Source organism: Peromyscus californicus, unplaced genomic scaffold (assembly GCF_007827085.1).
Source record: "Peromyscus californicus insignis strain IS unplaced genomic scaffold, ASM782708v3 Scaffold_15__1_contigs__length_86483966, whole genome shotgun sequence".
NCBI classification, from domain to species: Eukaryota; Metazoa; Chordata; class Mammalia; order Rodentia; family Cricetidae; genus Peromyscus; species Peromyscus californicus.
Window position 1 is genome coordinate 74712346 of NW_026294447.1, and position 13296 is coordinate 74725641.

Below are 13296 nucleotides of genomic sequence, written 5' to 3' on the forward strand. Positions count from 1 at the left end.
CTACACCTCCACCTCCCACTCCCTTATTTCATTCAGTGCAGGACCCTAGATCATGGGATGGTGCTCCCACATTCAGACTGTGTCTTCCCTCCACAGCTGAACCTCTCTGAAAACGCCCTTACAGACACACCTAGAGGTACATCTCTAGGTGATTCTGAGTCCAATCAAGCTGATGATGAAGATTAAGCATCACAGCCCCCTTTGAAAGATTAGAGTGCCCCAGATGTAACATATGCCCGTTTTGTGTGCAGCATCCACTTAGTCCCACTCTCCCATCAAGAAAACGAACCTCATGTTCTTTCTGTACATGAGCAACAAAGTCTTTTGTTTCTGGCCCAGGAGTATCATGTCTTCTGCCAGCATCCAGGCACCATGGAGGCTAACTTGCTAGCTTGTAGGTAGGATACAGTTCAAACCTTACAGCTCTTAACATCATCACGGAAGAGTCAAAGGATCAATCCCTCCCACTTCCTCAACCACCATTGTACTTTGGCACGTGCTCCTAGTAATTTGGCTATTTGATTCCAGAAGAAACCCACATAGACTTCTGCAGCCCTTAGCTCTGGGTGCACGTTCTTCTGAGTGCTCTGCTCACACAGCACACTCTCCTGCTCCATATTGGTCTCATCCACACATCTCTTTTTCCTTTCAAGTCCTACTGACGATGTCCTCTTATCAACCCATCTTTCCTCCTGGGTGATCTCACTCATATTATGGGTTTTAAGAACTGTCTTAGTTAGGGTTTCTGTTGCTGTGACAGAACATCGCAACCAAAGCGACTTGGGGAGGAAAGGGCTTATTTCCGCTTACAGTTCTACATCACAGTTTCATCATCGAAGGAAGTCAGGGCAGGAACTCAAGGCAAGAACCTGGAGGCAGAGGCAGCGGGGGAGTGCTGCTTGCTGGCTTGCTTCCCAAGGTTTACTCAGCCTGCTTTCTTAGACACCCCAGGATCACCTGCCCAGAGGTGAAACCACCCACGACAGATAGGCCCTCCCACATCAATCACTAATTAAGAAAATGCAATGCAGTCTTGCCTATGGAGCAGTCTAGGGGCACATTTTCTCAATACAGGTGACCTCTTCTTAAATGACTCTTAGCCTGTGTCAAGTCAATTTAAAACTAGCCAAGACAGGAACCTAACGTAGGTGATGACATCCTCAATCTAGCTCCAGTCCAGACCTCTAATATGACTTACCCAGCCCCCTGGAGAGCAGCCTTCCTCTCTCTCTACTCAACTGATGGAGACGGGGCAACTGTCGGACACCGGCATCCTGTACCAGGTAGTCCTCTCCACTGGACCCACTGTCTTCCCGTGACACACGGCATCTCACTATTCCAGGCAGTCGTCCTTAGTCCCTCCCTTTTCTTCACACCCTAGAGCCAAGAGATCTTTGAGTGTTGTTCTTTCCCTCTATTTACAGAACCCCCCTCCTCTTTTCCTACTATCGCTCCCTTTCTGGTCCCACCATTCCCTGGGTTGGGAAACTGCAGGGCCTCCCTCACTGGGCCTCCTTAGTCTTGTTGGCCTCTGGGTAGCCCAGGCTGGCCTTGAACTCACAGAGATCCGCCTGTCTCTGTCTCCTGAGTGCTAGGATTAAAGGCGTGGGCCAGCCGGCTCCCTGTCAGATTCTTACACAGCACAGTTCACCATACTCTCTTAATGCTACGTCTCACCCACTCCAAGCTCTTCTCCTTGATGGATTCTAATCTGGAATCTCTTTGGCCACTACCACTCAAAATGGGAGAGGTGGGATGAGGTGTCGGCAAACAGCACTTATCAAATGGTACCAACTTGTTTTAGCATATGAAACCAGCAATTCAGAAGCTGCATTCGCCAGTCACTTACGTTCTGCCTGCCTCAAAACCCTATGTGTATTTTTGTTGTGTGTGTGTGTGTTTTAATTTAGGTTAGCATACAAAGTAATGACATCTTCATACATGTGTCATTACACTTTGCTCTCAATCGTTCCCCCATCCTAGTTTCCCTTAAATAATAAAATCACAATTTGGATCAGGTGCCCTGTTTCTACCCAATTACTTGCTGTCTAGTTGATTTGCTTTTCAGGATCTCTTTGAGAAATATTCCATTTCACCCACTTCATTCCACCGACCTAAGGTGCCCAAAGATTAGGTTTCTAGTGATATCGCTATATCCACACTTCCCTGTATGTGTGTATTACATATGTATGCATATATATGCTTATATGCATACATAGATATGTGTAGTTACTGTGTTTTTAATTGCTTTGTCGTCCTCTAAGCGAAAAACCGAACACCCTTAAGTGGCCACCAGGAGGCGTCAGGGGCAGCGAAAGACCTGCGGTACCTTGGCGGTAGAGGTGGAGATGGATGCAGCGGCGAGGGAACCCAGCTTCCTTTTTTAAGAATCAGTGTGAGCAGCGGAGCAGAGCCACGTTATTTTAGGGAGACTGTCGCACTCTCCCTCCCCCGGGTAGGTAGCGTCTGGGATGTGTGCACCCTGTTCGTAGTCCCCCATGGAGAGACGCTGGCTGCTGCAGCCGGCCGCAACCCGACCCTGCCGGCGCAGGGACTGAAGAGGCGCCGGGGAGAGCAGCGAGGGGTGAACAAAAGCCCTCGGCGTGGGGGCCGGAGCCCAGACCTGGGGTAAGTGAACCCTCCCGGGGACCTAGCAGCTCCCAGCATGGAGCGGTAGGTTTACAGCGCTAAAAGCCCACTTCTCTGAGATGCGGTGAAGGAACTGGTGGGCATCTGGGGCTGGTGTCTGAGTCCACCATACTGGGGTTGATGGTACCTTTAGCTGCACATTCATTCAGCCTTGGAGATCTAGTCGGACCCAGGTGCCTTGCGCATCCCGGGCAAACATCGGGTGGGGGTTGGAGGAAGAAGCAGGCAGGGCTCCCAGCAAGCCCTGCCGGAGAGGCAGGAGAAAGAATCCATCACTCCACTCAGAGAGGAGCCTTTGGAGACTTCTCTCAGCCCTTCCATCTCCCAGGGGCCCTGCGCCCCGGGTCCTTTTGGCAGAGAGAAATCAACCATAAACTTCTTCCTAGGCAACTGGGGCCCCCGCAGCAATGCACTTTGGCATGAACAGGCCCCTTCCCCTTTTGTGTTCCTGCAAAGCGGCATCCCAGCAGCCCGCCTAAGCTACAAACAAATAGCTAATCCTCCCGGGAATCCTCCAGCGCCTCCCTTGCTGGCTGCTGCCTTGCGCCTCAGTCTTAGCAGGAAGGGAATGCATCTAGCGGGCCTGTCGCCAGTGTAGTCTCCCCATGGGCCCTGCATTCTAGGACCGAGGGAGCTTGAGGCTGCTGACTGAGCCCCAGAGTCCGTCCCCCGCCCCCAACTGCTCAGCCTGGGTTTTGAGGGCATCGGTTTTAGGATTTACGTTCCATCAGGCCCCTGAGCCTAGTCTGAAATCGGATTAAGTTGGGAGGGGTAAATATGGTTGAGGAGGGAGAAACAGCTCACTGATGCATTCCTCTATGACACCCCCCCCCCTCCCCCGTCAACTCAGGGACTCCAACAAAGGACGAGACTCAGCTATGGTGGACCCGGTGCCAGAAGAGGAGAAAGAGGGAGCGGGGCCCGGTGGCTCAGAAGGGGATGAGGCCACAGCGTCCGTGCCCCCCGATGCCCCGGGAGCCCAACAGCCTGCAGCCTCCTCGGCCTCCGCCTCCGCGGCGGCGCCCCACAAGGCCGAAATCCCCTGCGGGGCAGAAGGTGGGCGTCGGGAACAGTCCCCGCTGCTGCACCTCGATCTCTTCAACTTCGCCTGCCCCGAGGCAGAGGGCAGCCGCTACGTCCTGACCAGCCCCCGCTCGCTGGAGGCCTGTGCCCGCTGTGCGGTCAAGCCAGTGGAGCTGCTGCCCCGGGCCCTGGCCGACCTGGTGCGCGAGGCCCCGGGCCGATCCATGCGAGTGGCCACTGGTCTGTATGAGGCCTACGAGAAGGAGCGGCTCGCCAAACTGCAGCAGTGCCGTGCTGAGCGCGAGCGCATCATGCGCGAGGAGAAGCGGCGCCTGTTCACGCCCAAGGGCCCGGTGGCAGCCCCGGCCTCCGCCTCGGCCTCGGCCTCGGCGCTGAGCGCGGGCAGCAGCAGCAGTTGCAGCAGCAGCAGCCTCCCGGCCTCGCCCGCATCCAGGGTTGCTCGAAGGACTTCTCCCAGTCCGCCCGCCAGGACCCGACCTCCGACCACGGGTTCTCGGACAGGTAGGAAGAGCCACTCGCTGGACTCGCTGTCCCGCCGGCGGGACGGTGCCCTGAGCTCCGAGTCCGGTGCCTCGTCATCGTCCTACAGCGGGGAGAGCCTTCGGGAGCTTCGCTGGCCACCTCGAGCTTCAGCCAGGAACAGCTGTCCTGCGGGCTCTGCGTCGTCTGCACCCAACCCGCTGGGCCGCCCTTCTGCCCTCGATCTGGTCCCACTCACTGCCCGCAGCTTCAGCCTCGGCGACCTGAGCCACTCGCCGCAGACGGCTCAGCATGTGGAGCGCATCGTGCGCCAAGTGCGCGCCGAGCGAGGCCTGCGCGGGGTACCCGAGCGCGACCGCAAGATCGCCGCCCTCATGCTGGCCCGACACCAGGAGGAGCGCCTGTTGCTGGAGCAGCGCGCCGCGGCCCACGGCCAGTGGGAGCAACAGCGCTTGCGCGCCGAGCAGCGGCGGGAGCGCGAGGAACGCGAGAAGCAGCGCGCGCTCGAGCAGGGCCGGCGCGCCTGGGCCGCGCAGGTGGAGGAGCGGCGGGGCCGCCGGGGCCGGGAGGAATGCGAGGCCGCGCGGAGGCGGCAGCAGCAGTGCGAGCGCAGCGAGGAGCGGCGGCGGGAGCTGGCGGAGCGCCAGGGCCTGCTGCGGCGGGAGAGGGCGGAACGCGCCGCGCGCGACGACCGGCTGCGCAAGCTGCAGCAGGAGCAGAACCTGAAGCAGCGCGAGGAGGGCCTGCAGGAAGGGCGGGAGCGCGCAGAGCTGGTCCGCAGGGAGCGCGCCCAGCGCGCGGCGCGGGCCAAACAGCGGCAAGAGGGTCAGCTGCAACGGGAGAAGCGCGAGCTGAGCCGGGCCGAGCGGGCGCGCCACGAGGCGCTGCTTCGAGGCCGAGTGCGGCAGCAGCACGAGGAGCGGGAGGGCCTGCGGAGCTCCCTGGAGGCAAGCTTGGGCCGCGCGCAGGAGAACTACGAGCAGTTGCTGGAGCAGCGCGCCCGGGAGCTTCGGGAGCGAGCCCGGAAGGAGGAGCTGCAGGGTCGGCGCGCTAAGGAAGCGGCCGAACGCAAAGAGCGGGAGCATCAGGCGCATTTGGAGGCGCTGGCGCGGGCCGGAGAGCGACGGCTGCAGCACGCGGCGCAGGTGGCGGAAGAGGCGGTGCAGCAGAAAGCCCGGCGCGTGGTTCAGACTCGCCTGGAGAAGGAGAGGACCCAGCGCGCCAACAAGGAGAAGGTGGAGCGCGATGAGGACTGCCGCCGCCGGGAGCTGCTGCAGGCCATTGGGCGCAAACTGGAGCGCAGCGAGCAGCTCTCCCGAGAAAGGCGAAGCGCGCTGGAGAGCGCTCGCTCCACTGCCCGGGCCTCCTTCCACGTGCGGGAGAAGGTGCGGGAGGAGACCAACACGCGGTCTTTTGATCGCATGGTGCGAGAGGCCCAGCTACATGCCAGCCTGGACCGCAAATGACAGCCGCCCTGTGCAGGCCATACTGCCTTATATAGCCAGGTGGGGCCTCCCTTCGCCACTTTTAACCAAACTCCAGGCATCTCCAGTCCAGGTGCCACCCCGTGAACTCCCCAGACTAATGAAACCATGAGACAATGAGAAACCAGGCGTGGTACTTTTCCGTCTGCCACCGTTGCTTTACAGACTGACTTCGTTTGGAAATGACATGGCACAGTTTACCCACATCCGCCTTTGTCTTCGGATTGGAATAGAAAACAGCTGGGGAGGGGGAGGGTCCTCCTAGGAGAGAGCACAGAGGTGAATGTCAGGGTTTTCTGCCACAGCTGCCTTGGGCATCTTTCCGACCTTTGTGTCCAAGATGACTTTCAGTTGCAGCAGCCGAGGGGATATCGCCCAGACTCACCTCTGTCTTCCAAAATACAAGTTGCACAGAACTTAAAGTCTCCCAAGAAAGCACAGCTCTTCAAAGATGTTAGTTCATGCACAGATGACCACAAAAGCTATTAGTTTTGAGCGCGGGACTATTTATTAATCGGACACCTGAACAAATTCTCCTGTTCCCATAATTTTTTCTATCTCAGCCGAGTCCCTAGGCTTTCTAGTTAGACAATCATCTGCAGATAATAATCATTTACTCTCCCACGTGGCATAGGAGATGGGTTGGATTGGTGATGCTGTTTAGCGTTAATGGAAACGCTCCATCCTTCACCTCCCTGGAGGTGGTGGTTCCCCCAGGCAACAGTGTTCCACCCCATGAGGCTTCCCTGGATGGTGACGTGTTTCGGTGGAGGCAGTGTCTGATGTCCACTTCCCTGTGTGGGGCCAGCTCCTGCAGACAGAAGCTATTGCCTTACAAAGCAGAGCTACCTTCTGTGCCTGCCCAGGCCACTCTTGCCTAAAGCTCCAGCCTTGAAGGAAGTCTCCAGGGTGAATCTTGAAGAGTCTGGAGTGTGTAGGAGTCCCTCTGTGAAACAGTCAGTTCAGTGCCCTTAGGACAGTTTAGGATCCTTGGCTACTTGGCAGTGGTGGCTGAAGGGCTAGAATGGCCTCTGTGTTGAGTTGTGCTATTGTTGGTAGGGTATCACTCTTCCCTAGTGGGGGGAAAAGAGCCTTCCCTCTTTAAATTCCTGGTACCCTCTCACTTATACCTGAAGTATTTAATCAGTCTCTTGGTGCCTCACCTTTCCCATCTGCCAGATGGGGCCATCAGAACTCTTCTGGTACCTCAAGGTCTCCTGGATCCAAAGCACCACTTGAGTGTTATTTGTTGGTCTCCTTTGTGCCTTTCTTGACCTGGAGTTGGGAGGCAGGAGGACTGCTATTAGCCTAGTTTGTTTCTGGTAATATGGATCCCTGGCATTAGACAGGGTAGTTCATCACAGAGAGATGGTCATTAGTGTCTGAGGGGTGTGTGTGTGTGTGGCTGGGGAGGGGCGGTATTTGCAATACCAAGCTATTCCTTGGCTGGAAGTTCAGTTATTGCTAGGCAGTTTTAACCCATAGAGTGCTCCTTCTATAAAGCTGAAATTGACCCCACTCTTACCCACCTATCAGCTGCGTCTTCACCAGGGAAAGTGGGAAGTCAGCCATCCCTTTTTACATTAAATCAAGGTCAGGAAGTAAGAAACTTACCAAAAAGACAGGAATCAGGGTAGACACATATTGCATTAGATGTGTTTTGTGTATATTCTGCTGGCAGAATCGTCCCTAAAATGACTGGTTATTGCCCACACCCCTCATCGACCCTACCCCATCACATGCTAAGAGTAGTCTTGAGTAGAAGAAAGCTGTGTTGAGGTGTCATGTGTGAGATAATGTGAAACAGGAAAGGAGCTATGTACCAAGGCTTATTTCTTGAATGGGTGGTTTTCCCCTCAAATTTCCTTCTTGTCGGTGAGCTGTAATAACTTGTGTTGTTTCTGAGACAGGAACGTTTAACTAAAAAGTTAATGTGATTATGGTTCTGTGATCTTGTGGTTCCTGAGTTGCTTCTGAAACCTTCATAGAATGCTCCAGCTTCAAAACTGCTTTCTTCATAGCATGAGCATTTGTTGGAAGAGGCAATCTGGTTTAAGCCAAGCAGCAGGACACACATAGGCGGTCTTACCTGGTCTTTTACCCAGTTTACTTCCCGCCTTACTGAGCGACTTTGGGTAGATCACCTTTCTGGGCCTTAGCTCCCGCACATGCAGGATGGGGATCATGGTTCCTGACCTCTGGTTTGTGCAAACCAAGGATGACAGTGACAGGTGACTCCCATGTCTATCACTCTGGAACTGCAGGGTGATGTGACCACTGTGGCTGGAGAATGTCATGTGCCATCCTGATTTGGTGCAGAAGGAGAAGTCTTGAGAAGCACATTGCAGATACAGTGTCAAATGTGCAAAAGGCCCAGGCCTGAATGTCACCAGTTTAGACACTGAGAGAACCACTATGTAAAAACACAAACATTTTAGATTTTTACCAGAAAAGTCCCTACGGCCGAGTATAATTAAAAACAAAAACAAGGCCGGGCGGTGGTGGCGCACGCCTTTAATCCCAGCACTCGGGAGGCAGAGGCCGGCGGATCTCTGTGAGTTCGAGGCCAGCCTGGGCTACCAAGTGAGTTCCAGGAAAGGCGCAAAGCTACACAGAGAAACCCTGTCTCGAAAAACCAAAAAAAAAAACAAACAAACAAAAACAAAACTCAAATCTGGTGGCAGTAAGAAATGGTTCCTTCGAGTTCCAGACCATCTAGAGTATGCTAGTGGAATTGGACATGGGGGGTCACACCTACAGCCTCAGCCCTGAGGATGCCCAAGCAGAAGGATAATTAAATTGAGTCGGTGAGACACTGTCAAAACAAAAACAAAAACAGAAGGAGAACCACCTGTAGACTTTAAAGAAATGTTCATGTTTCTCCCTAAGGATGATTAATGTCCAAAGTCTTTCATGGGCCCCTCATTTAAGTTTCCAGAGAGAAGTTTTATTTTACTCTGAGATGCAGCAAGAGGACACTGGGGGAGAGCAGGGATGACGGGTGGAGAATTGTCCCTACACAGCATTCTGACAGGCATCCAGAAGTGAGCATGCTGGAAATTTCTTGCTACCCAGGAAATCCCTACCTTGAAGTGGCCACAGCCTCACGTTTACTCTCTTGGAGCATCTCAGTAAGGATGTCCAAAAAAGAGAAAACGTGAAGTAATATGAGTGGGGATGGGAAGGGTTGGAAAAGCTTTAATTTGGTTGAATGCCAAGAAAACAACTTACACTATTTCAGAAGAAATCACTGGTGAAGCTAGTCTAATGTTCTGCTGTGGAAGGGACCAGCATCTACACCCATCTGGACAGGAAAATGGAAATTTCCTTTTGGAAGCATACAGACTGGGTTTTCAAAGATTGGCAACCAGGATTTGCCAAAGGCAAAAGGTCTGCACGGTACTGGAGCTAGAGTGATGTGGTCTATTTGATGTGGCTCTAACATAATACCCCCAGGCTAAGTTAAAAATAAAGAGAAGACCAGCACTCACCCCTTCAGAGGGTGGAATCCATAATTGCCTTCCATTGGCTCCCACCATCTCAATACTATCACCATGGGAACCAAGGTCCCAGCACATAAACTGTCTGAGGGGCAAACTGTATCCAACGTATGACAATGAGAATGTAGTCTGTAGTCTGGATATTATGTAGTCTGTTATTTAGTCTCCATTACACAGTCCGTTGAGACAGATGCGACTCAACATAGGGGCTGCATCTTATTTTATCACCAAATCCCCTGTAGCCCGTGGTATAGAACCTCACAGAATAAGTACATAAATACTGGATGGAGAGGAGGTTGGAGGTATGGATGAATGGATGACAGACAAATGGTGACCAGAGGAAATCTCTATAGAACAGATTGACCTCCATTCAGTCAACAAATATTCATTAAGCACCCGCCACATGACAGATACTACGCTTTTCTTGTTTGTTTTTTGAGACAGGCTTTCTCTCTGTGTAGTGCTGACTATCCTGAAATTTGATCTGTAGACCAGGCTGACCTCAAACTCAGGGATCTGCTTGTCTCTGCCTCCTGAGTGCTGGGATTAAAGTGTATATCAGCACAACCAGTCCCAAATACTATTGTTGATGTTGGTGAAATTGAGTCTCTCGGATTACTGGCCTTAGGGGTATTTTGTGCTACAACATCATGGACATGTCTGTTTCCCCATTACGCTTACCTGCCTTCCTACCTGGATATTTACGTTCTCAGGTAAACCTAATTGTCCCTTGAGGCACTAACTTCAAGCCCTTTTGGTCTCCTAGAGACAAGCCATCTGCCAATCAACCATCATCTAATCATTGCTGCTCTTTTTTCTTCTCAAAAGGCTTGGTTAATTGGCTCAAATTTACAATGCCATATACTTTAAATTATGAGGCAGGGGAGAGGGAAAGAGAAAGACCAAGAATATCACCTTCCAGGGTGTCATAGGTCATTTTAGAGAGGAGGCATAAATAATGATTGCGGACCTAGAAAGCCAAGCCTCAGGCTATATATACAGAGTCCCAGTTCACCAAATGGGGTGCCTGTTCCATCATTCAGCTATTCTTGCTAAGTCAAGAAAGTTAACATTTCAAAAATATTTCCCACTTAAAAACTCCCCCAAAGAGACTTCTGGTTAAGTCTAAATTGATGAGAAAGTTAAGCAAGCAAGACTATCCCACTCACAGAAACCTAATTAAGAGTTTCTAGGTTACTGACATCAACCACAGGTTACTATCTAGACTTGCATTTCCCCCCACTGTATAAGTACAGCTCTATCTTAATGTCTTAGAGAAGCTTGGCAGAGCATAAAGAAACAGGTGCTTTCAAATTGTGTTTTGTTTTTGAGACAGTCTCTATGTAGCCCAGGCTAGTCTCAGTCTCACAATCCTCCTGGTCAAGCCACTGAAAGTCTCAGGATGGTAGGTATGCATCATCATTGTCCAGTAACCCTTGGCATCACAACACAGTTTGGAAAGGGGCTCTTAGGGACCCAGCAGCAGACACCTCTAGATTCTTGAACTGCTAAATGTTCTATGTGTTGCCTGACTTCGCATGTCTGGAGTAGTGCCTAAGTATTACAGTTGGTCACATGCTTTGGTTATGTGTGTCTCTACAGACCCCTCATTGACTCAAGGCATGGAACTTTCTGGCATTCTCTCTAATGCTCCTCTTCCTGCTTTATCTGCATACCCCCCCCCCACAGCATTTTGCCCCAGCCCTTCACAGCTACCCCTGATACTGCATGGTTTCTGACAGGTTAGGGTTACTCCAGGCTAGAGGCAGTAGGATGTTAAGGCATGGGATGTGGGACGTTTTCTTCCGAAGATTGCTGATAACACAATCATTTGCAGAGTTATTGCTCCCCAATTCATCATGCACAATCAGGCCCCTTGTGATGACAAAAGCCTTCCCCCATTCATCATGCATGATCACTCCCGTCATGAGCAGAAATACCAATCCCACATGATTTTTAAATCATCCGTCACTTTGAAGGGCTTATGTCTTTCTTCCTCTCCCCTGGCACAGTACTAATACCATGTCTTTGCATCTGACTCACAATTTACAAGACTGTCAGCAAGATGATCCACGTCTACTACTGTCTGTACACATGTGTGTATGCACACCCACCCTACCAATCCTAATGTTGAGGTTCTGAAGAGAGAGACAGAGCCTGTGGCCCTCATGTTCTCCCAGGAAGCAGTAAGCTATTCTCAAGGGAAATCAAGCTATTCTTTGGGGGTGGGGTCTGTTCTTTCTGCTTTCCTCTAGCGGGCTGAAGTGTTTCATTCAAAGACTGCTTCGGACTCTGGCCTATTAAGCGTGGTATCTGCATTTTTCAGGTCCTCTACTGAGCTTCATGGATGACAAAGGTTTTTCAGGTTGTACTATGCCCCACCTTTCCAGTGTGTTCCTTCACTTAGTGTGATCGATTGACTGGGAGATGGAATTTAGGTGTCCTACTGTTGACATTTGGGACCATCTGAGAGTAACAGAATGAATGGCATTCACAAAGCCGTGACAATCCATTCCACATGATTACCACACTTTCAGAGCAAGGGATTTGCCAAAGGAGCAAGTGCCTTGGCACATTTAGACCCATCCAGCATTCTCCCACCTGCCCCTTTGTTATGTGTTAAATGGAGACATAAATCCTACTTGATAGGACGTTGTTAAAACAGTTCTTTCTTTAAAAGCTCTGGAAAACAGCACTCAGTGGACAGTATTGACTGGTCTTGGGGTGTGGTAAAGGAAGGAATTGGGGTGGATAAGGGATAAGCCTGGTACCGGGGGGTGGGTGGGTACAAGATTTGGATGGTATCTTTGTCTGTGTCAATCACTGTGTGACAAGACTTCAAATATCTCAAAGGAGTTCTCCTGGGGTTATGTGTTAGTCTAAAGCTGAAGGGGGTATGTTGTTTACTAAACTACCTTGTTAGGCAGTAAAATTGACATGGATGGTAATTTTGGAATTTGTGCTGTACAGCTGTACATTGATCCACAGAGACACTAAGCAGATGGACTGGCCTGTGCTGGCCCTGGCTGTACATTGGACATGAAGATAAAGAACGTAACAAGCTGCTGGGTGGACTCCCACTTTGTCACCTTTCATCTGTCCTTGGATCTCCTAATAGGGAAGCCCCAGGGGATCTTAGAGGTCTCCAAGAGCCCTCAGCAAAAATGAGAGTAGGCAGAGTGTGCCTCCCAGGAATAGCTGCTTGTTTGAAAAAAGCTCACAGGATGAACAAAATGCATAGCAGATGGGAAAATTTGCTAAGTTTGGGATAGGATTACAAGAATGATAATAGCTAATGCATTCAAAGCCCTTACACTGTGAAGGTGACAATTTTTTTTTTATTATTATCATTTTAATTTTCTGCGTGTGAATGTTTTGCCTGCATTCGTGTCTACACTCCAGGTGTGTGCCTGGTGCCCTTCTCCAAGAGGCCAGAAGAGAGCATAGGACTCTCTGGTACTGAAATTACAGATGGTTGTGAGCTGCCATGTGGGTGCTGAGTATCAAACCTGGGTCCCCCAGAAGAGGACCTAGTGCTCTTAATCATGAAGCCATCTTCCTATCTTCACTGGTCACATTTTAAAGCACTTCTCACAAGATGTCTATGAGATAAGTACAATTAGTCCCATTCTACAGGTGATAAAATTGAGACACTCAGCAGTTTTTCCAAAGTCACCCAACAAATGTGTAGAGCTGGTTTGGACTCAGCCTGGCTGGACAATACACATATTTATCCAGTGTGCTTTGTTGCTTCCCACAATCAGTGGGAATGGTATTTTATAATTTTTAAAAGGCCTTTTCAGTGTGTCCTGATCACAGCTCTTTGTAGCCTATCAATAGATCTATGAGACTCCTATAATTGGGACTCTGTGGGTCCTACTGACAATAAGGTGGGATGAAATTCACTGCCCAGAGACAAGGGGCCAGTGTACTGATGCTAAATCTTACCATATCTGAGATAATGCACCTTATAAAAGCTGAGAAACTCAAAGAGTAGTCCGTGGACCAGGAGACCAGCATCAGATATCAGGAGTAGGACCTTCAGTCTGGGTTTTAGCTACCTCTCTGGATGATTCTGACATGCACTCAAGTTTGAAAACCACTACTGTAGAACTATCCTTCCCAAATGAGTACTCATG

General features: G+C 51.2%; 1 protein-coding gene across 1 annotated transcript; it reads left to right on the forward strand.

The window, feature by feature from the left end:
* The first annotated feature begins 2108 nt into the window (after nt 1–2108).
* Nucleotides 2109–7594, forward strand: Ccdc177 (coiled-coil domain containing 177). Its single transcript, XM_052739436.1, has 2 exons — nt 2109–2628; nt 3500–7594. The coding sequence occupies exon 2, from the start codon at nt 3528–3530 to the stop codon at nt 5637–5639; it is 2112 nt and encodes a 703-aa protein (XP_052595396.1). The 5' UTR covers nt 2109–2628; nt 3500–3527; the 3' UTR covers nt 5640–7594.
* Nucleotides 7595–13296: the final 5702 nt, after the last annotated feature.

What these genes read in the sequence shown, in the direction of transcription:
- Ccdc177 (XM_052739436.1), top strand. Translation starts at nt 3,528, where the DNA reads ATGGTGGACCCGGTGCCAGAAGAGGAGAAAGAGGGAGCGGGGCCCGGT.